The sequence below is a fragment of the Sus scrofa genome, chromosome 1 (genome assembly GCF_000003025.6).
Source record: "Sus scrofa isolate TJ Tabasco breed Duroc chromosome 1, Sscrofa11.1, whole genome shotgun sequence".
Taxonomy (NCBI): Eukaryota; Metazoa; Chordata; class Mammalia; order Artiodactyla; family Suidae; genus Sus; species Sus scrofa.
The window spans coordinates 169,847,521-169,871,966 of record NC_010443.5 but is presented as its reverse complement, the minus strand read 5'-3'; the positions used below and the strand labels follow the sequence as shown (position 1 = coordinate 169,871,966).

At 36.5% G+C, this 24,446-nt stretch overlaps 1 protein-coding gene across 13 annotated transcripts in view; it reads right to left on the bottom strand.

Annotated features, from left to right (window-relative positions):
* The window catches only part of MIA2 (melanoma inhibitory activity 2), a 90,728-nt gene continuing 69,940 nt past the window's right edge, over nt 3,659-24,446 (bottom strand). For all 13 annotated transcript variants that reach the window (XM_021073969.1, XM_021073967.1, XM_021073974.1 and 10 more), the window contains 5 exons: nt 23,957-24,115; nt 11,788-11,910; nt 6,192-6,250; nt 5,324-5,558; nt 3,659-4,226 (listed from right to left, as the gene is read on the bottom strand). In XM_021073969.1, the coding sequence (XP_020929628.1) occupies nt 4,060-4,226; nt 5,324-5,558; nt 6,192-6,250; nt 11,788-11,910; nt 23,957-24,115 (743 nt within the window). In that variant the 3' untranslated portion in view covers nt 3,659-4,059. The remainder of the gene's footprint in view (nt 4,227-5,323; nt 5,559-6,191; nt 6,251-11,787; nt 11,911-23,956; nt 24,116-24,446) is intronic.

The window sequence follows — 24,446 nt, the reverse complement described above, 5'->3', positions numbered from 1 at the left end:
TTGCTGCAGCATCAGGACGACTGTAACTGTAATATTTTTTTCTTGAAAAAACATAAGGCAAATGTTAAATTTGCTCTTTAGGCAGTAAGTAAAAGGGCATTCATTTTATTATTTTGTTCTTCCCTACATTTTTTAAATATTTGTAATTTAAAGCCACCTTATACAGCCTGCCATACTGGTCCACCCTCAGACTAATGATGGCCTCAGCTCCATCACCCCCCTAGATCAACTCTGGCTCCTGCCTGGCACTGCCCAGCACCACAACCCCTTGGGACCATTCAGAGACATCACTGGAGGGTGTGTGTTTAGTTGAACAGCTGGTAGTTCTCCCCATAGCCTCTCTGGTCAAGGGGCGTGTCTCATTTCTTTGGTGGAAGGCATCCCTGACGCCTTTCATGAATAGGTTTCATACTGCTTTGTGGTATTCCTGGGGCCCGGAAGTGGTCATTTTGCTCTTTGGGGCATCAGAAGGGACTTCTCTGTGGCTCCCCTGCACCCCTCTCTGTAGCTGGTTGGGGAATCCACATCTGAGCTTCCAGTGGTGCTTCTGAGCATCTGTAGTAAGATGCAGTGTCTGCCCCACTGGCTTGGGAGCTGGCCCATCTCACGGCGCTCCCTGGGCTCCTCCCACTCATCCTGGAGCCACCACAACTGCGGCCACTGCCATCTCTGGCCCCAGAGCCACCCCATATCCAGTGCCCCCCCCCCAGCCGGGTACCCAGGAATGGCCTAGCCTCATTTCATTTTATGTTCACTCTGTTAAAATATGATCAAAAACAATAAAATACGGAGGAATAAATTTAACCAAGGAGCTGAAAGATCTGTACACTGAAAACTATAAGACACGTGTTGGTGAGAAAAACCGAGGAAGACACAGATAAATGGAAAGTTAATCCATATTCATGAATTGAAAGACTTAATATTGTTAAAACGTACATATTGCCCAAAGAGATCTACATATTTAATGCAATTCCGATTCAAAAAATCCTAAAATTTCTGTGGAACCACAAAAGACTCCTAATGTCCAAAGCAACGTTGAGAAAGAGTAAGAAAGCTGCAGACATCAAATTTCCAAGTTTCAAACTGTATTACAAAGCCATAGTAATCATCACATCAGTATGGTACTGACATAAAAACAAACACACAGTCTGATGGAACAGAAGACAAGCCAGAAAAATAAGCCCATACATACATGGTCAATTAATGTTCCACAAGGCTCCAAGAATACACGACAAGGAAAGAATAATCTCTCTTCAATAAATCGTGTTGGGAAAACTGGGTATTCACATGCAAACGAAGAACCTGGACCCCTACTTTACACCATACATAAAAATCACCTCAAAATGGATTAAAGGCGTGAACAGACCTGAAGCCATTAAATTCTGAGAAGGAAACACAGAGGGTAATAAGCTCCTGAACCTTGGTCCTGGCAATGATTTTTTTGGATTTGACACCAAAAGCAAAAGCAACAAAAATAAACAAGTGGACTACGCCAAACTAAAAAACTGCACAGCAAAGGAAATCAACAAAATGAAAAGGCAGCCTATGAGAATGGGAGAAAATATTTGCAAACCACGTATCAGATGTGGCGTTAATAACCAAAATATACAAGGAACTCATATAACTCAATAACAAAAAACAGGAAAAAACAAAAAATAACCCAATTTGAAAAATGGACAGAGGATCTGAACACACATTTTTCCAAAGACATATACAAATGGCCAACAGATAGATAAAGATGCTCGATATCGCTAATCTTCAAGGAAATGCAAGTCAAAACCACAATAAGATATTACTCACATCTGTTAGAACAACTATTATTAAAAAGTCAAAAGGTAACAAATCCTGGCAAGGATGTGGAGAAAAGGGAAACTTTTTTTGTTGGTGGTGAGAATGTAAACTGGTACAGCCACCAGGAAAAAATCATATGTAAGGTCCTCAAAAAAGTTAAAAGTTGGAGTTCCCGTTATGGCGCAGTGGAAACAAACCCAACTTGTATCCATGAGGATGCAGGTTTGATCCCAGGCCCCACTCAGTGGGTTAAAGGGTTAAAGGATCCAGCATTGCCACGAGCTGTGCTGTAGGTCACAGACACAGCTCAAATCCTGTGTTGCTGTTGCTGTGGCATAGGCCAGCTGCTGCAGCTCCAATTCAATTCGACCCCCTCTAGCCTGGGAACTTCCACATGCCTTGGGTGCAGCCATAAAAAGAAAAAAAAAAAAAAAAAAAAAAAAACGGCGGGGGGAGGGGTTAAAAGAGAAACTGACTAGGAAGTGCACCTGGGGATAAGGAGTAAATGGGGAAAACTTACTATTCATCCTAAAGTACTATTGTTTGATTTATCCCATTTATATTACTTTAATAAGATATACTTTAAAGCTAATTACATTCATTGATTCTGGAATCTCAAAGTATTTAGACTACTCAGCTGATGTCAAGTCTTTCGTCTTCCACCAGCCTCTCACCCAATGCTCTCCTTGCCTCCCCTTGGATTTTGCATCTCTATTATGTTTGCTTTGCCTTCTCTTTCCTTCCCTTCTGTCAGGCCAAGACAAGGCTCCCCATCCCAAAGCAAATCAAAAAATTCACTTGATTGGAACATTCTTTATTACTCTTCTTCCATTTCTCTTCTCTCTTTCAGTTTCCAACTTAAAAAAGTAGTCTTTATTTTCCCCTGAAATCTGGCTTTTAACACCAAATGTAAGGATGATTTTATAGTTCTTATTCTACTGATTTTTTTAATCCAAGCATTCCACATAGAGCCTTTACTTTTTCTAAGGCAGGGGTGAGAATGGAGAAGGAATAGAAATACCTCACAAGAACAATATTTCAAAGAACATGTGGGGAAATGCTGGTATGAAGTTTTCCAATTATATCATTTGTTACAAGAATATTCAATCTTCTGTCTTTTGGCACTGAAGGAAAAAATCCAAGTAAACAACTAGAATATTAACGCTGTGTGTAATATTTACCACCTATACTTAACTGTCTTTCCTTTCATAATCATGTTGATCTACAAGATGACTAATAATAAAATACTGCTGTGGCACAACAGGATCAGCGGTGTATCTGCAGCACCAGGATGTAGGATCATCCCCGGGCCAACATAGTGGGTTAAAGGATTCGGTGCTGCCAGCTCTGGGGCGTAGGTCACAATTGTGGCTAGGATCTGACCCCTGGCCTAGGAACTCCATATGCCACAGGGCAGCCAAAAAAGAAAAAAAATATATTAAAATACAAATCTGAGTTAGAGAAAACATTCTAAAGCTACTGAGCCCAAAGCTCAAAATGACACACTGACTCAATACACTTATAGTAAATCTCAACATTCCCCACTAAATCAAGAAATAAGTATCTTACGTCAAGAGAAAAACAAGAAAAAATAAAACTTCACAGGAAACCAGTGAAATTTGCCATTAGACAACATCCTGGTTTTCTTTAAAATATGATCAACTTTGACTTTTAGGTGTATTAATTTGTTGCTTTGGGTCTATTTGCAAGAAAGAGGGCACACTTTTGGTTAAGATAATTGGATGGGAAAGACCATATAAAGCATTAGTTTTGTCCCTCAAAGCTATCAGAAGTTAAAAAACTAACTAAAGGAGACATATTTATGAAAAAACTAGCTGGTTTTATTATTTTCAATGCCAAACAAGTCTTTATATCAATTAAAATTTATTTAATTAAACATAAAGTTACTTTCACATTTGCTACAACCATCATAGTAAATACAGTTCTTGGCATAAAGACACAGCCTTTGGAATTTAAAACATCCCCAACTGCAAGATCACATATGTGAAATTCTCATTATTGTTTATGTCATAGTGGATGTGTTAATCAAATTAAAATAATTATGCTATCTAGAATAAAATAAAGCAAATAATTTACTCATAAGATTCATATTTAAATCATCTTTATTTACAAAATACTATCCTGAGAATTAAAATTCCATTGAGCTTCAATTTGAGCAAAAGTATAATCACTTAAGTAACCACAGTTACTTAAACTGAAAATGAGAGAGAAGTCAACATTACTTTTAAAGAGAGACCGACAATACAGTCAAGTTTCTTGCTGTGGTTCTGGGTGTTCAGTAGTAGGCTCATTTGAAGGCGGAATCAACCCTGCTGGGAACTCACTTCTACTTTCAGGATGTGGGGGTGGAGGGAAAAATCCAGCTCTTGGGGGCAGATAATGAGGAAAACCTCTTGGTGGATAGACACTTCTCACTGTTCAAAGAGATTGATAAAAGAATTTTTTAACTTTAAGAACCTGTGCTGCAGCCCCAATAAGTCATTAGCATATAACTTCTATCATCTATTTTATTTTCAAAAATTAACACCAGAATAATTACCTGATCTAACAAATGAATTTTTACAACAATGAGAAAAACCTATCCTCTTCAACTACACGATTAAAGGGAGTTATCATTAATTTTAGGTGTGATTTTTGTTGTATGAAAATCTAACATCTTAATACTTTTAAAAAGGAGAGGAAGTATTTCAAAATTACTCTAAAAAGAGTCTTCGTGTAATTTTCACCAGATTTAAAATTCAGATCAGTAATTCCCAAATCTAATTTGATACTACCCTAAAACATTTTCAGTTATATCAAAAACTGTCTTGAAATTCCCCAAATAAAATTCATTTTATTTCACCCTAAACTTAGAGGAGGAATGAGGAAAGAAATGACCTGGAAAAAGATATGCTTTTTGCTAATGTTTGGTAACCATGTATTTAGTCTGCTGAAATCTACAGTTCTAAGTGGCAATGTATAGACATAAAAGCAATAAATTATTCCTTTTTTCTTATGGAGGCTATGAAAGAATTTCAATAAATTCAACAATTAGTCCAAACATGATAAATACATTCTGGGCTGTAAATAAGTAGGACTACATGGCAGTTACTTATGAAAAAAGATTCTAAAAGACTTTTTAAAATACTTTAGCCAGTAATTTTAATGCTAAAATACAAACTGCATTTTTACTAATTGACACAGAGTACCCAATTTCTATCAAATAAGATACAAATAACTTTAGTCTTAATGTAAGAGTGCTGCAAAAAGCCAACCATTTTCTTGATTACTGACATAGAGAAATAATTCCACATTATTATTTTTTTAATCCCACGTTATTAAGATGAACCAAGTTGAAGCCTCATTACTGATGGCTGGCTGACTTCCCAATTTGTAAAAGTAGTGATATACTCATAGAATGAGAAAAATTTTCCTGAATTGTATTACCACATGAATAAAAAGTAAAATAAATAATTCTGATCTACTCTATAAGACATATATTAAACTTGACAAAGAAAAAAAAAAAGCATACTTGCAAATGGAGGAGGTGGAGGGCCAGGGAAATCCCTTGGCGGAAAATAATCTCGGGGAGCTGCATACATGCTTCCCGGAGGAGGTGGAGGAAAAGGAGGGCCTCTTCGTAAGAAAGGACCCCTTGCATCCAGTGGAAACAATGGACCTCTGACTGGAGGACGAGGTGGAGGAACAAAGCCAGGGCCAGTTGCTTCGCTTTCATTGGGAAGAGATGAATCAGGCACGTTTAAATTCTACAAAAAATTGACACATGGCAGTCACTATAACAACAGCAAAATACGCAACAGTTTTCCCGAAATGCTCATTTAGGCATCTAGGCACCTAGGCACAAAGCAGTCTATGATATCCTAAAAGGCTCCAGAGACTCAGCTTTCTATATCAGATGGATTTTAGCTTTCATGAATAGTTTATTAATTCAACAGAAAACACCTTTAATCAAGAAAGCAGTAGTCTGGCTAAAGATAAAACACAAGAATAGTCCAAGAGTACCAAAATATACATCCTTTTATTAAGGATATACTGAAAAAAAGGAAAATATGCTTATATTAGTATTTTCGAAAACCAAGAATGTAAGTGTAGTAAACAAAAAATATACTTTAAAACATTCAAATAACAACTCAAGGGAGGAAATTCAAATTCTTGTTTAACTATATAAACTAAATCTAGCCTCAAGTCTGTATGTTGTACTTTATCACCACAGAGTACAATCCAGAAAGGAAACAGTCAGAATACTAAGTACATTATAGTATAATGCAAGTATATTAAAAAGTTTTCAATCAAAAACTAAATGGCTATAACTAAATTTCTATTCTAGTAAATCCAGAGATGAGAAAGTTCCTGGATAAAATACCACTTTCAATACTTACACCAAGGTCGTCTTTGCCATCAGTTCTATTGGATTCCATTTCGGAAGACACTGGTCCATCTAGACATAAAAATTAAACCATGAAAAATGATTTAGCACTCCATTCACCCTTAGATCTCCAGATCACAAAGGAAGCTGATATCCCCACACTCCCCTTGTCGGCGCAGAAACCAGCTTGACACCAGCATCCTTTATTAGGGCCCCAAGAACAGCTTGGACAGACTCAGAGTTGTGCAAAGGCATGGGCAGAGGTTGCCTTAGCTTGTTCCGAGCTACTCTGCAGGCAGCATCGTTAAGAAGGCCTCTAGGGAGTTCCCTTTGTGGCTCAGTGGTTAACATACCCGACTAGAATCCATGAGGATGCTGGTTCGATCCTTGGCCTTGCTCAGTGGGTTAAGAATCCGGCATTGCCGTGAGCTCTCTGGTCACAGAAACGGCTCAGATCCCTCACTGCTGTGGCTGTGGCCAGCAGCTGTGGCTTCAATTCAGCCCCTAGCCTGGAAACTTCCATATGCTGCGAGTACAGCCGTAAAAAGCAAAAAAAAAAAAAAAAAAAAAAAAAAAAAAAAGGAAGGCTTCTAGGAGGGAGTATCCCTCTCCCTCCTTTCTTCTTTCCTTCATTTTCCCCCTGCTTTCTTTCTTGCCTTGTCTTTCCCCGTCCCTCCCTTCCCTCTCATCCTTCCTTCCTTATTCCTCCATCACATAACAGAGACTAACAGCTGAATTTAGCCACTGTTTCTAAATAAATATTCCTGGACTTTATCATCAAGAATTAATTGCTCAGGAATTCCCGTCGTGGCTCAGTGGTTAACGAATCCAACTAGGAACCATGAGGTTTTGGGTTCGATCCCTGCCTTTGCTCAGTGGGTTAAGGATCCCACGTTGCTGTGGCTCTGGCGTAGGCCGGCGGCTACAGCTCCGATTTGACCCATAGCCTGGGAACCTCCATGTGCCGTGGGAGCGGCACAAGAAATTGCAAAAAGATCGAAAAAAAAAAAAAAATTAACTGCTCAGCCTCTGAGAAGTGGCTAACAGATTTCTAGCCATACTTCCAGCTGTCCACTGCCTCACTCTCCTTGTGTGTCTTCTAAATTAGTTTTCTCAGCAACTTCAGACTTTCATTCTTCTCAAACCTACCACACCAGTCACTTAGAAACTCCCTTTACTTTTTTTAGCCAAACATAAATGTATCAGCATCTATATTCCTATAATCCTTCCTCCTGTCACCATGGAAAAGGATTCTTCTAGACAATCTAAGATGCTGATTCTGTACACAGGATCCTTCCCCTCTAGCTTCTTCAGGGATCTTCCTCTCTCTGTTGCTTCCCTTTCTACTGCTAGACCCATCCTATCAGCAAGTCCCTTCCAACTACTCCCTGAAAATGAGACAGAAAGAGAATCACCCCTTTATAGCTACCTCTCCCCTTCAAGTCAAAAGCTGCTCTATATACATTTTCAGAATTTCTCCCCCATTCTGTCCTCACTATACTGCAATCTATGTGCTACATCCACCGAAATTATTTTCTCCAAGATGAAAAGCCTCTTTTTTTGCTAAATTAAAACAAAATTTTTAGTCCTTATTTAACATCATTTCTCATCACTGTTGACTACTCCTTCGCTTTTTTTTCTTTTCTTTTTTTTTTTTTTTTGGCTTTTTCTCTTTTGGGGGCTGCACCCGCAGCATATGGAGGTTCCCAGGCTAGGAGTCCAATCGGAGCCACAGCTGCCAGCCTACACCACAGCCACAGCAACGCCAGATCCAAGCTATGTCTGAGACCTACACCACAGTTCATGGCAATGCCAGATTCTTTTTTTTTTTTTTTTGTCTTTTGTCTTTTGTTGTTGTTGTTGTTGCTGCTATTTCTTGGGCCGCTCCCGCGGCATATGGAGGTTCCCAGGCTAGGGGTTGAATCGGAGCTGTAGCCACCGGCGTACGCCAGAGCCACAGCAACGCAGGATCCGAGCCGCGTCTGCAACCTACACCACAGCTCACAGCAACGCCGGATCCTTAACCCACTAAGCAAGGGCAGGGACTGAACCCGCAACCTCATGGTTCCTAGTCAGATTCGTTAACCACTGCGCCACGATGGCAACTCCTCCTACAGTTTTAATTTGATATAAACCGCTAATTACTTTCAGATGTATAATTCAGATCTGGGTATTTTGCCCAGGACTTCAGAACCTAACTTGAGTATGCCTGTAAGTGTATCACAGGTGCTATTAATTCTGTAAGTTCAAAATGTAACTTACGCTCTTTCCTGTCACATGTTCCGCCACACCTACTCCCTTGTCTCAGAACAATGAATGGCCCACGTGCCACAGCCAAGAACCCGGGCATCAGCCTAGACTCCTTCTTCACCCTCACTCCCACTTCAACCTCAAGTCCTCTCAATTCTATTTTCTCTCGGTCTGTTCACCTCTGCTACGTCATCACCGTTCACATAGATTCCTGTCAGTCTCCTAAAAAGTTATCCTCCCTCCAATCCATTCACTATAATGCAACCTGAGTAACTTCTCTATTGCAGATCTGATCTGATTATTTCTCTGTTTAAAATCCTTTAATGTGTTCCCATCATCCTGCAAACAGGTCCAAAATTTATGAATAGTTTTGCAAGGACTTTAAAGCTTCATGCATTGCTTACCTCCTCACTACTTGTTTCAATATTCTCTGACTTTCAGCCCAGGGTGTAGCCATAATTTACAAGGCACCCTTAACTCTAAATTTTTGAAGAAGCTGGAGTTCCCGTCATGGTGCAGCAGAAATGAATCCACTAGGAACCATGAGGTTGTGGGTTCGATCTCTGGCCTTGCTCAGTAGGTTAAGCATCCAGCATTGCTGTAAGATGTGGTGTAGGTCATAGATTCAGCTCGGATCTGATGTGCTGTGGCTGTGGCTCAGGCCGGCAGCTGCCGCTCTGATTTAACTAGCCTGGGAATATCCATATGCTGCGAGTGGGGCACTGAAAAGCAAAAAAAATTAAAAAAGTAAATTTTTAAAGATGCTGTTCTCTCCTCCCAGAATGTTATCAACAACATTTTGGGCCAGCTAATTCCTCCTTTAATTCTCAGCTTTTATGTCACTTCTACCACAATGATTTTTTTGACTATCCCATACTTAAAGCACCCCCACCTCTCATCTGGGTTACTGGTCCACATGCCTCAATAACACTTTGCACTCATTACTTTTGTCACTACATAGTGCAACTGCCTATATGGATCTTTAAATAGATCTCCATATGTAAGGAATGCTAACCTCCTATTCAGCAATGAAATACAGCAACTACCCTAGTGCGAGTCACACAGTAAGCATTCTCTGGATATCCAGTGCATCAGTGGCAGGGTTGATGCCATTTGTGTGGTCCACTACCCTCTCATTTCAACAAAGTATAGGGATCAAGACCAGGGCTATGGAGTCAGACAGATATGGGATCAAATTTTGGCTCTTGAGCACCTTTTTGAGCCTTGGTTTCTTCATCTATAAAATCAGATTCATTGTGAAGATTAAATGAGACCATTCATTCACTCACAAAAAAATTTACAGAGCACCAGTGCCAGCTCATGTGTTTCAACCGTCTCTCTCACCACTCTCCATCACGTGAATAGCATATACTGATAAGCCAATAATAATATATTACATATACATAGAATTCTTCTATTTACAAAATACTTCCACAATGTATTAACTCATTTAACTCTCTTAAGAACTTGTGTTGTGTCAAGGGATTAATATCTCAGTCTCATAGCATTATCAGTCAATAACCCTTGGTCTTTTGTTTTTGCTTATACTGTTCATTATGACTGGCACAAACCCCTAGCTTTTCACTAATTTTTCAGATTCCCTCAGAAGCAGCTCAAACGCCCTCTCCTTCTGGCATTTTCCCTGATTCTTCACCTAAACGGGAGTTCTCCCTCCTGTGAACATAAAATATTTTCTAATGGGACTTACTATTCTAACCAGTATTATTTAAACATAAATATTTGTCTTTCTCCCTATTTAATTATTATCTTCTTACAGCTAAAAACTATACCTTACTGGAATTCCCGTCACGGCGCAGCGGAAACAAATACAACTAGGAACCAGGAAATTGTGGACTCAATTCCTGGCCTTGATCACTGGGTTAAGGATTTGGCGTTGCCATGAGTTGTGACGTAGGTCGCAGATGTAGCTCGGATCTGGCATTGCTGTGGCTCTGGCGTAGGCTGGCAGCTGTAGCTTTGATTAGACCCCTAGACTGGAAACCTCCATATGCCACAAGTGCAGCTCTAAAAAGAAAAGCAAAAAAAAAAAAAAAAAACTATACCTTAATTATATCATCTACCATGTCACGCAGGTACATTCTAACCAGAAGGCACTTAAAAATTCTTTGCTAAATTGGAATTGTGCAATTACATACAAAAAAAAAATGGACATATGAAAAATTTTAAATAGCATTAGTTTAGAAATAGATAATCATACATACACTTTCATTTCATTAAGCCAGAATTAATAGGGGAAAACAATTTCAAAAGCCAAACAGTTAGAAATTATAACAACACATATCTTGCTTCCAAGGTATTTCTTTACCTGGACTCATAATAACAAAAATCCAGGCCATAGATCTGCTTCTTTGCTTATTATTCAGAGAATACTGAGTTTTCAAAACAATACATACTTCAACTGGATGATCCCCATCCCCCCAAATATATACCCTTCCCTGAGGAAACCTTTTACCCATAAGTTTAATTTTCTACTTACTTTTAATCTTATATTTTCTTTTTTCTTTTCCTTTCTTTCCTTTTTTATTTTTTTTTTGGCATTTTTAAGGCCTCACCTGGAGTATACGGAAGTTCCCAAACTCGGGGCTGAATAGGAGCTGCAGCTGCCAGCCTATGTCACAACCACAGCAACGTGGGATCCAACCCACATCTGCAACCTACACCATAGCTCCTGGCAATGCCAGATCCTTAACCCAGAGTGAGGCCAGGGATCAAACTCACATCCTTATGGACACTAGTCAGGTTCGTAACCTGTTCATGCCACACCAGGAATTCCTTTTCTTTTCTTAATACTATGCACGTTTAATTGATACACTGGATATAAATATTTCCCAACTTCAATGGGTTGCTCTGAGGTGGTTTAGGTAAAAGAGCCCCTGACGAATAGTTGATTACTCAATAAATGTTAAGTTAAATCTACCTAAGCATGTACAGTTTAAACAAGGTAACTGATTAACCCATCAACAGAGCATGCACTCAAATTATTTTTCTGGTGGATTTTCACATAACCATTCACACCAGCCTAATTTAATTTCCCTGATTACTAAACAGGATATATGTAAGTGGAGTGGGAAAACTAGAAAATTTATCATGGAGCATAGTAAAATATACCATTACAGATACATAGAGTAAACGTACTATGATGGTGCCCAAATTGGCATGTGTGCAGATGCCATGGATGTGTACAATATAACAAGAAACATAAAACCAGGACATTTTCAGGAAAGACCTTGGCCTGAAGTGCTAAGCAGAGATCACGATTATATTAGCCTTTATGCAGTTTCTAGTTCTTTAGTATGTCACCACTATTAAAAAACATACACACACAACTTGTCTCTTACCCACTTTATCCAAAGATGGCATATTGAAACTTCTGAGTTCTGCTGGTCCAGAGAGTCTACCAGAATTAGAATAAAATCTGTCTTGCCTTTGCGGAGGAAAAACTGGATCAGGATATGGCTGGCCTAGAAAACACATTTTTAAAATATCTTCATTAAAAATAAATCAAGTTTACTTAAGTTTCATATAGCAAACATAGATATTTTTCTTGCTTTCTGAAAGACTGACATGTCACAGCACTATCTTCTTAGATCCACCTCCTAGAGTAATGACAATAAAAACAAAAATAAACAAATGGAACCTGAAAGTTTCTGCACAGCAAAGGGAACCCTAACAAAATGAAAAGACATCCCATGGAATGGGAGAGAATATTTGCAAATGAAGCGACTGACAAGGGATTAATCTCCAAAATTTATAAACACTTCTGCAGCTCAATACCAAAAAACAAACAACCCCATCAAAAAATGGGCAGAAGATCTAAACAGACAATTCGCCAAAGAAGACATGCAGATGGCCAAAAAACACATGAAAAGATGTTCAACATCATTCATTATTAGAGAAATGCAAATCAAAACCACTATGAGGTACCACCTTACACCAGCCAGAATGGCCATCATCCAAAACTCTACAAACAAGTGCTGGAGAGAGTGTGGAGAAAAAGGAACCCTATTACACTGTTGGTGGAATTGTAAATTGATGCAACCATTGTGGAAAACAGTATGGAGATTCCTCAGAAAACTAAAAATAGAATTACCATTTGATCCAGAAATCTCACTCCTGGGCATCTATCCAGAGAAAACCATGACTTGAAAAGATACATGTACTCCAATGTTCACTAAAACACTATACACAATAGCCAAGATATGGAAACAAGCTAAATGTCCATTGACAGAGGAGTAGATCAAGAAGATGTGGTACATATACACAATGGAATATTACTCAGGTATTAAAAGCAAAGAAATAACAGCATTTGCACCAACATGGATGGACCAAGACTGACATACATTCTTCGTAGACAACAGTCAACAATTTTAGGAAAATTAGACACTTTACTAAAGGGAATAGCTTTGCTTTTGTAATAAACACAGGCATAAGGCTACCCTGAAGTTTGAAATTTTCCATTACTATGTGTAAATCATAGTACAAGAACAGAATTTAGTTATATATATATATATATATATATATATATATATATTAACTATCAATTTTAATAATAGTGGAATGAACTGAATAATTAATATACCAAAATACACCTTTAGGAGCTAACTACTAGCAAAGAGAGAAGAAACTAGAGTATGCTGTAAACAGCAAGAAATTCAGCAGAACACACAATGATAAAAGAAATGGTCAAGATTACTAATAATCAAAGAACTACAAAAAATAAAGAAATGAGAAAATGTTTAACTCACATGGCTGGAAATATTCACAACAGTTTTACATCAAGTATTAAAGAAATAGCTACTCTCAAATACTTCACACATAATCACTCTTGCGGACAACGGGCAACATCTACTAATAAACCAAAAATACAAACATCTACTAATAAACCAAAAATTTTACTTCCCGGCTATTTCATTACCTGGACTCATCTCTAAAGAACATATGTGCAAAAAAATGTTAAGTGAACCACTGTTAGTAATGGTGAAATACGGGAAACACCCTAAATGTTCATCAGAGAAGACTAGATAAAACTGGATAAATATGTTGTGGTATATTCATATACTTATGAATTCATATATATGAATATATGAATATATTTAAGTACCATACAGCAATTATAATAATAAAATTTACATTAAAATGGAAAAAATTCAAGAACATATATTGATTTAGAAATGATAAAATAGAAATATATTTTTTAAATCATATATAGGCTGTAAGTTTACACACATTAAACTCATGAGTAGTTGTCTCTGAGAAAGAAAGAAGATAACCTCCTTGGGAAAGGAAACAGAGTAGACTTCAACTTATACAGTGTGCTATTTATTTTTACATTTTATTTACCAATTCTCTCACCCACACACATATACAGCTTATATACACATATGAAACAAATATTAATATGTAAATTCTAGGAGGATTTTGCTTTATTTTCCATGTTTTTGTTTCTTCGTGTGTAATGGGAATAACACTCTAAGAGTCTTAGAATGATTAATAAAAAGCATTTAACATAGCATCTGGCACAAAATAAGCACCAAAGTAGCTGTAATGATAAAAACTCTTCATGATTATAAACTTTATTAAAATATAGTATTGACTTGTCTCATTCAAACCTATGACCATAAACTTCAAACAGATACTCAACATTGCCTGTAATCATACCACACCTCACTGACATTTAAATTCCTTCATTATCCTAAATGGCTACTGTATACCTTTTTCTCAGACAATGCCCTCTTATTCCACCTAAAGTTAATAATTTTCCACATCAGGAAAACTGATGCAACTGAATACACTCCTACTCTCATCCAATCTCAACATCTGTACCCACTTGCTCTGCCTTCCTTCCTTTTACAAAGTTATTTAACGCCAATCTAATTTCTCAACTATACTCTGGATCCCACGTTTTTTGGATACCACTCAAGGATTTCACTTTTATACTCTCTCCCACACATCAACAATTTCTACTCTGACCTTAGGCCATTCCCATCAGCAAATAAACATTTTTTAATATTTTCTATCTTTAAAAAACAAAACTATCTCTCCAGCTAGCTACCATCTCATCTCTCACTCTTATTAAGAGGAAATTTTTCAAAAAGTTGTTTACATTTGCCCTACATCCTAATCTCTCCTCAGTCTACTCTCTTCAGGAAGACTGAAAAATTAAGCACAGATTTTTCCAGTTTATATAAACACACATAGCAGCAAGTTGTCAACCAAATACTAATCATTCGAATTTATAAAGGATCATTACAGAGAAGACATGAGTGATATAAGCAATATATACTCCCTAAAAAGTGGAAATCCCCAAAACGGGAAACAGCTTTAAAGTAACATCCTCTAAGAGGATAAAAGCATCACTGTAGATTTTAATACACCTTATCCAATTTATAGAGACTCAAAAAAATCTCAAAAAGGAGATAAAAATGAGCCTACCTTAAGATAAACTATAATTCCGTTAAATGCATCTCGTCTGAAAGAATGTTTGCAATGCAGGACAGTGGTCTGTACAAATGTCTACAAATCAGAGGCAGTAACATCTATGCCTGTACTTCTAAAGCTCCCAAACTGTTTTAATCTGCTTAGCCTGCTTTTCTTTCTCAAAGTAAAATTCAAAACTGTCCTCATCAGGTTGGCTGTGTACAACTCCTATTTCTTCAGCTCTTTGACTGAGTAAGATATGGAGTTCCTGCCATGGCACAGCAGAAAACGAATTCAACTAGGAAACATGAGGTTGCAGGTACGATCCCTGGCCTCGCTCAGTGGGTTAAGAATCCAGCGTTGCCTGCGGCTGTGGCGTAGGCCAGCAGCTACAGCTCCGATTTGACCCCTAGCCTGGGAACCTCCATATGCCGCGAGTGCGGCCCTAGGAGGAAAAAAAAGAGTAAGATAAAAGCAAATTTTTTTTAAACATGCAAGGCTGAAAAATAGACTTACTTCATGATAAAACCACCAAGGAAAAGCTGCTAACTCTCTTTGCTACCCCTTAAATAAAACGTTATTATCCAAATCAGTAAAAGATACATGCTGGCCAAAATAACAGAAACCACACAAGTATTCCTTGCTCTCTCACCAATTAAAACTAAGACTATGAAAGTTCAAAAAAGTACAAGGAGAGGAAGTGACATAATTCACCTTTAATGCATATCACTCTACTTTAAGAGCACAAGATTTACTGAAAAGTAAGATTCTCTGTTCTTCTCTATTACTTCTCTATCCCTGGAAATGGAGGCTGTGCGGCTCAATAGAGGAACAGAAGGACACCAAAGTCAGAGCACCAAGAGGGGCACTGAGAGATCATTAACACCAAAGAGTGACAATATGATAAAAACAAGCTTTGTTTCATTAAAGCCTCTATGGTTTTTCAACTTACATCTCTACCAAAATAAAATATTTACATGAACTTAGACATGAGTACTAATCTAATAATCTTTCTTATTACATTCATGAATATAATTATTTATTTGCATATGATGAATATTACTGATTAATACTTGTACTGTGAATTATTTGTAACTGCCTTGTAGATATAATTCTCAACAATCATTTACAAGACTAAAAGCCAAGAATTCTACAGATTCATATTGTGACAATCAAATAGTTATTATTTAAACTCTAGCATTACTTTTCTTACTTGACATATTTGTTACTAGTATTGCTAAGAAACATAGTTTACTAATTACAGTTTATAAAAAGCATAAGAATACTTTAATATGCATACCTCAAAATGTATTAGCAACTACAAAATATGGCAATTAAGAGATCATATTCTAAGATTTTCTAAAAACTTGCCTAAATTATTACTCTTCAAGATTGCTTAATATGCACAGCTCTGTAGTTAAGAGCAAGTGCAGAGAAAACAAGGCAATTACTTCGGAGTCACTTATTAGAAGAACTAAACAAAAAAATCATACATTCCTTTCTTCCAAAAAGTAATTTTAAAATCTAAGAAATTATAGTACACAAATGTATTTTTTAAAAGATAGTTATAAGTGAAAATACATTATAAAAGTAAAATCCCTTTGGGAGACTGCATTCATGACCTCAATTCTCTATTCCTTACCCTTCCTTGCATCCTTAAGAGGTAGAATATATATTCTGCCCAACAGTTCCAAATCCTGTCATGCGACTTATTTTGGTCAATCAAATGTTAGCTGCTATGATTCAAAGAGAGGCTTTAAAAAGCATCTTCACGTTTTTGCTTTTCTACTCTTGTACTTCAACCAGGATGAGAGACTCAGAATAAACTTTCACTTCTTATAGAATGAAACACTGAGCAAAGTAATTCGCATTGATCAAATTTTTGTTGCAGTTCAGTATTTATTAAGAATTTATAATGGGTTCATTACTTTCAAAACATATTCCTGTTACAATTCTGATTATTTACAACATGCGAATCTTAACAACTTTTATATTACTCATCAAGAACTTTTTTTGTGCTAAATTGTAAAGATTCCTATCTAAACGATTAAGAGGAATAAAAATAAACTGAAAACTGTCCCTTAATCTGAATGCTGGTTTATAGATGTGCATAAACTGTGAAATAATCATCAGGTTATATGCTTAAAAACACATACTGTAAATCAGCTATAACGGAAAAAAATAAAAATCATTATATAAAAAAAAAAACCACACGCACTTTACCGCATGTGTATTGTATCCAAATAAGGGTTTTTAACTTTTGATCTTAAAGATTCCCAGAAAGCTGCAAAAATAATACAGTTTCTGCAGTCCCTGTGCCCCATGTTCCCAAGTGTTTACATCTTTCATATATATAAAAATGCAGTATAATAACCAGGAAACTAACATTGGTACAATGCATGTGCATAGTTCTTGCCATTTTATTATGTGCAGATTTGTGAAACCACTGCCACACTCAAGACAAAGAACTACTCCATTACCAAAAAGATCTCTCTCCTGCCACAGTCATATCTGCTCTCCTCCCCTACTATCCCTAACCCATGGCACCCACCACTCTGTTTCCTAGTTCTATAACTGTGTCATTTCAAGGATGTTATATACATGAAATCATAAAGTATCTGACCTTTTGAGACATTTTCTTCATTAACATAATGTCCTTAAGATCTATTCAAATTGCTGTGTGTATCAATAGTTCATGTCTAGTTTGATTCCACTGTGGTCAGAGAATACATTATATGATTTCGATTCTTTTAAATTTGTTTAAGGTTTGTTTGATGGTCCCGGATAAGATCTATCTTGGGATATCTTCCCATGAGGCTTGAAAAGTATGTCTGCTCTAATGATGTACCTGGCTATAGTGTTTTTGAGTGTATATCTTTACAAAGATTGTTTTCAGTGCTTGCTCTAGGTATTACATAACTTATCACATTTCACTGGTGTCAACATTTTCCACTCTGATTAAACTGTAGCTTGACCTAGAACAGGAAGTCTCCCAATAAGAAGTTTTTAGAAACTGAAAAAGGTGTGTTCACCAACAGAGTTTAGAAAATAATACAGTAAATAGTCTTTGGTCTTACTAACATTATATATTACAATATGTTACTTGGTCTACCAAATGGATTGAACATTATCTAGCAAATCTCAACACTGACCATTAATACCTAACTAAATTTTCTATTACTCAGCTAAACAGAATATGTACATCTCTCTCACTATATAAAAGGTCTGAGGTCCAAAGAGATAGAACGAGTTTCAAAAATCACATAAAAAGATTTTTTTATAAGGTGAAGATTATAAACTAGATTTCTTGAGAGGGAGGGAGGGAGATGGACTGGGAATTTGGGGTTACCAGATGCAAACTATTGCATTTGGAGTGGATAAGCAATGAGATGTCACTTGTGATAGAACATGATGGAGGATAATGTGAGAAAAAGAATGTGTATGTATATATGTGTGTGTGTATATACACACATATATATGTATGACTGGGTCACTCTGCTACACAGAAGAAATTGACAGAACATTGTAAATCAATTATAATAGAAAAAAGAAAAAAGGAGAAAAGAAATTAGATTTCTTAATTTCCAGTCCAAACACATTTTCACATAAACCATTCTTGCCCTACAACGGGCAGTCTAAGTTATAAACACACAAAAGAATTTTAGATGAACAAATACTTTATCCTGCACACTATTCAAATCAATTTTGTATAAAATTATGCCAAAGCAGAATCAACCTTATCTTAAACTTGTGTATTAACCTTTAATATTCACTTTCAATCTAGAATTTCAGAAAAAAAATGATTAAAACCTATACTGGTCTATAAAAGATTGAATTTGCAGCTAAAAATAGTGAAAATAAAATGATTACTTGAAAAAACTAGACCTACACTTGTTAGCAAAACCTCTAAGTAATAAAAATATCTGGAATATAATATACAAGAAATAGTTAACAGCTTATCTTTTCTGACTATGTAAGGTAAGAACACGCCCTCCCCACAAGTATTTAACAGTGCAAAAACAAACGATTCTTTGGAATTATAGAATCACTTAAAATTATTTCATGGAGTTCCCATCGTGGCTCAGTGGAAACAAATCTGACTAGCATCCATGAGGATGGAGGTTCGATCCCTGGCCTCGCTCAGTGGGTTAAGGATTTGGCGTTGCCGTGAGCTGTGGCAGAGGTCATAGACACGGCTCAGATCAGGCGTTGCTGTGGCTGTGACATAGGCTGACAGCTACAGCTCCGATTCAATCCCTAGCCTGGGAACTTCCATGTGCCATGGGTGCACCCCTAAAAAAAAGACGAAAAAAAAAATTTTTAATAAACAAATAAAATTATTTCTGCTTATTGATCTTAAGTCAAGGAAAAATTTTTAAATTTTGGCCAAGTAATAAGGGACTATATGAATTTTACAAAGTATGCTTAATAGGACTAAATTACAGAAAATCTCAAACAACCATGGAATCCGTATCCTTCAGGAATTTAGTTATTCTAAATGTCATTATTTATAACACAAAAATTTTAAACAAAAATGTTTTAAAATGTTTTCAAGTTTAAGAAAAATCTTAAAGACACTATTATCACTGGAAAGCAAGACTCTTTATGAGTCCTTATAATTCAACATAATATAAAATGTAGGTGTGGGAATATACCTTAGATCATTGCTGTCTCTGTTTTAGGCAAGTCCAAAGATTAGAACTAAGAAAACGATGATAGGTAAAACGAAAACCCCGAGTTTACACAAAAATTAACATCAAAGTTAAGATAAAAACCTAGGTCTCCTCATTCCTTGTTCAGTGCTCTCATTTACCAATTAGCTAATTATAGTACAAAATAAAGGAATCAACTCAGAAACCTGTTGAGTAGATATTTAGATGGAATAGCAATGTACCGAGGGTAAATATAATATTTTTATAGTTTTACTCTAGATGGCAATAGGGCTAATAGCTAAATATATTTTCAGCCCTGTTCCAACTCAAGCTAGAATCTTAGGAGTTAACTCCCCTCATTCATAAAGTTCAGGATAGTCTCTAAAATTCCTTTGCTGCGTATGCAGAACTATCCTAGTTCATTTAGATTAGCATTGATGCAGGTGACCCCCGTGTTAAACCTATTAAACAGATCAAGTACACTGCTTGGAGATACTCTCTACAGAATGAATATATATCTCTTCTATGAAGATACTAATTTAGAAGCTCACAACTTTCAATTTTCTGTTGACTTTGAAAATAATGGATACCAGGTTCCATCCTCAGTATGGGAATTAATCTCCTAATAGACTGAGCCTCCTACATTTAGCAACTGCAGACAATTTATAAAAATAACCACCTGAAGTATAGTTACTCTAGAAAACAGTTATCGAGGTTCCTCAAAAAATTAAAAAATAGAACTACCAGGAATTCCACTTCTAAATATTTATTGAAAAAAACCCACTAACTCAAAAAGATATCTGCATCCCCATATTCACTGCAGCATTAATCATAATAGCCAAGACATGGAAGCAATCTAGGAATGCACCAATGGATGAATAGATAAAGAAAATGTATATTCATATCAAATAATGGAGTATTATTTAGCCATTAAAAACGGAAAGGAAATTCTGCCATTTGTGAAAATATGAATGGACCTTGAGGGCAGTATCCTAAGTGAAATAAGTCAGAGAAAGACAAATCCTGCATGATCTCACTTATATGTGGAATCTACAATAAAAAACAAAAACAAAAAACAAACTCATAGAAAAAGATTAGATTGGTGGCTATCAGAGGTGAGGGGAGAGAAAAGGGAAATTGGATGAAGGGGGCCAAAAGGTACAAACCTCCAATTACAAAATGAATATGTACTAGAGATGTAATTAATGTATAACATGATGACTGTAGCTAACACTGCTGTATGATATGTAGGAAAACTGTTAAGAGAGTAAATAAAAAGAGTCCTCATCACAACAGAAAAAAAACTTTTTTTTCTTTTATTTATTATCTATATGAAATGACTGATGTTACTAAACTTGTTATGGTAATTATTTCACAATATGCGTAAGTCAATTCACTGTGCTGTACACCTTAAACTTACACAGTGATACATGTCAATTATTTCTCAATAAAACTGGAAAAAAATCCAAAGTTTTTAAAATAATGAAATAAATACCTGAAGCCTCTGGAGCATGAACAACAGTAGGCAGATTTGGGAAAGGAGCGGGAACTTGACAGAAGGGACCCGGGATGGCATGAGTTTTTCTTTACAGTTTAGCCTAAAGGCAGACCAAAGTCAAACTACAGCACAGAACAGTCAAAACTCACAGAACTTTCTGGCTTGAAAAACCGAAGGAGAGAGCTCATGAGAGCCAGAGAAGCAGAATCTAAAATTCTGAGTTTTCTGCCCAAGACTGTTGCTGACCCCTGAATAAAACACATGTGCTGCTCACCACAGGAGAGAAAAAGTCTACATGTGAGTCTGACCAACTTCACTATCTTGTAAAACAAAACCAGCAACACTGTTCAGAGAAATACGGTAGAATCCCGAATCCCCACAATATTTATAATACAATCTAAAATTACTTTTTATACAAAGAAACAGAAAAATGTGACCCATTCTTAAGGGAAAAGACAATCTGTCGAGGCCATCTTCAAGTTGCCCTTGATGTTGGAAAGACCATAAAAGGATTCTAAAGCAGCTATTGAGGTGCAAAAAATACTTATAATGCTTAAAAAGGAAATTTCAGTTCCCACTGTGGCTCAGCGGGTTAAGAACCTGATATAGTGTCTGTGAGGATGTGGGTTCAATCCTTGGCCTTGCTCAGTGAGTTAAGGATCTGGCATTGCCACAAACTGCGGCATAGGTCACAGATCCAGCATTGCTGTGGCTGTGACACAGGCCCCAGTTGTAGCTCCAATGTGACCCCTAGTGCAGAAGCTTCCATATGCTGCAGGTGTGGCCCTAAAAAGAGAGAAAAAAAAAAGAAAAGAAAAAGAAATTTCATCAGAAAACTCAAAACCATTTTAAAAAATGGAAATACTCGAACTGAAAAATACACATCTACAATAAAATTTTACTGGATGGGCTTAATAATAGAAAGGAGGTGACAGAGGGAAGAGTTAGTAAATTTGAAGACAGATCAAAAGAAATTATTCAACCAAATGAAAAAAAAAAAAAAAACGGAAACAAAGTGAAAAGAGACCCACGAATCTGTGGGACAATACTGAAAAGTCTGGAAAATTACAGGTTTCAGGCAATTTTTAAAGGACATGTAAAGGATGTTCTAATTTTATGACCAAGAGCCATTACTATCTGAATTCTAGTCTAAGCTCTTCACATAGCTAAGATTGCAAGCTCATCTCTTTGGGGACTCAGTACCCTTCACCATTTAGTAAGGGCACTGTGTAGATTAGTGGTTTTTAAATTTAGCTATTCTTCAGAACCTCCTAGAGAGGTTTTTAGATATACAGACCTTACCCCCAGAGTTCATGCTCGGAAGATGTAATCTGAGGCGAAACTCAGGTATTTGCATTTTTCTTAAAGTTCCTTAAGTTATTTCTGATGATAAGCCAAGTTTGAGGATCACTACACTGGATAATACTTGGGGAGATAGGCAGAGCATGTGATAGGGACTCTTTACTAACAGCTTGTAAATTCTCAAAAGGGATATCCTCTACAAAGATACACAGAAATATGATATCCGCCAAAATCTTAAGATCAAGTCCCTTAAGAAAGAAGGCGTAGTTCATTAATATTTATTTTTATCACAGCTAAACTTTAAAATGAATCCCACTCAAATACTTGAGGAGTTCCCACTGTGGCACAGTGGATTAAGAATCCAACTGTAGCAGCTCAGGTCGCTACGGAGGTGTGGGTTTGATCCCCAGCCCAGCAATAGGTTAAAGGATCCAGCATTGCCACAGCTGTGGTGTAGGTTGAAGCTATGGCTTGGACTCAAACCTTGGCCCTGGAACTTCCATATGCCATGGGTGGGGCCGTTTTAAAAAAAAATCCTTGAAAGATGTTCTATGCCACCTACTAGCAGATTATGTTTGTTAAGTCACAGCATATTTATCTCTAAATATAAAAGCAGTAAGAAAAAATATCCAGCTCTCTCAGAATTATTTGGGTATTCATTCATTCACATATATTTATTGGGCAAATACCAGCGTTGTTCTAGATGCTAGAGATACAGCACTGAACAAAAGTGATACCAATCTTTCTTTATGATGCTGATATTCTATTGATAGCGAACAAAGGGAAGTGCTATCAAAGCAAAGGAGGTACCATTTCATAGAACATACACTCTCACGGAAAAAGTTAATTCTTAGAATTAAACGTTTTTTATCACAATATTCTCACCTCTCCAACTTCATAGGAAGCTATCTGAAATTGCATTTTTTTAATGTAACTAATTTATACAAAGCAGGCAGAGTTCACTTTACATAATAGTGTCCCTGAAACACTGTGCGTAAATAAAAGTTTAGCAAACTGAATAATTTTATGTACATCCCTTGGGGATGTGAGGGCTATCAACAGAACAGCAATTATTGCCTTATTTCAGGATATCCTGAGTCTTCTGGTAAATATATTTATTTTGGGAATTAATCTAAGATATATTATTCTAGGTGAAAAGCCCGTTACAAGAAGGTGAATATAAAATTGCACTGAAGTAATGAAGGAATGGGTATACATATGATTATGGACACATACCAAAAACAAACTATCTAAAAGATGCAAAATTAAATTCTGGGAGGGGAATGCTTAAAATGATGAGGGAGATTTTCTTCACTTTCCTGATCATACACTCTCCACTGTTTGGATTTTCTAACATAAACATAAACATGTATCACTTCTAAGAGCAACAAAAACAATAAAGACATTCCATGGAGCAGGGAGGGGTGGGAAACAGCTTTCTGTAATGTAAACAATTATCCATAATTATTGTTTGGAAAATCTGTTTGTTTGGGTTTTTTTTTAACAATGATCATCACAATCCAGTTTGTGTTGTTTTCTAATACATATCACAGCCTTTCTTAAGAGAGGACACACATATACTCCTCTTTACTTCCATTCCTATATGTTGTACACAGTGGTTGCTTTTCAAATATATACCTGATGGCGGGATCATCATCCTACGATCTTGTTCCCAGGGAGGTGAAAGGGACCCAGTGTCAGAAGGCGCTCTATGAGGATCAATTAACCAATCAGCGCTTGAGTCTCCTCTTTCATTGGTAATCGGATGGTCTAGAGGATTCCCAGGGCCTCTTGAGCCTAATTAAAGAAGAAAAATACAACACTGTTTTATTTAAAAGTATAAGACCTATCATCAAATAAAATACAGACACTTTTTTAAAAGGGAAAACAATCAGATTCCAACAAAGTTTCCCTAAGTGACATTAGCCTATAACTCTATCCGACCAAAGCCATTTCTAAGACAAAAAGAAAAAAACAATTTTGTCATGATCATAAATAAACATTTACCTATAAAATTCATTTTTAAATGTTATCACCACCATTATTTATATATAAACTCAGGGGTTAAGATGAAAATTACTAATACCAAGTCTGAAAAATAAGAATAGAAAGTAAATAGCAAAGCAAA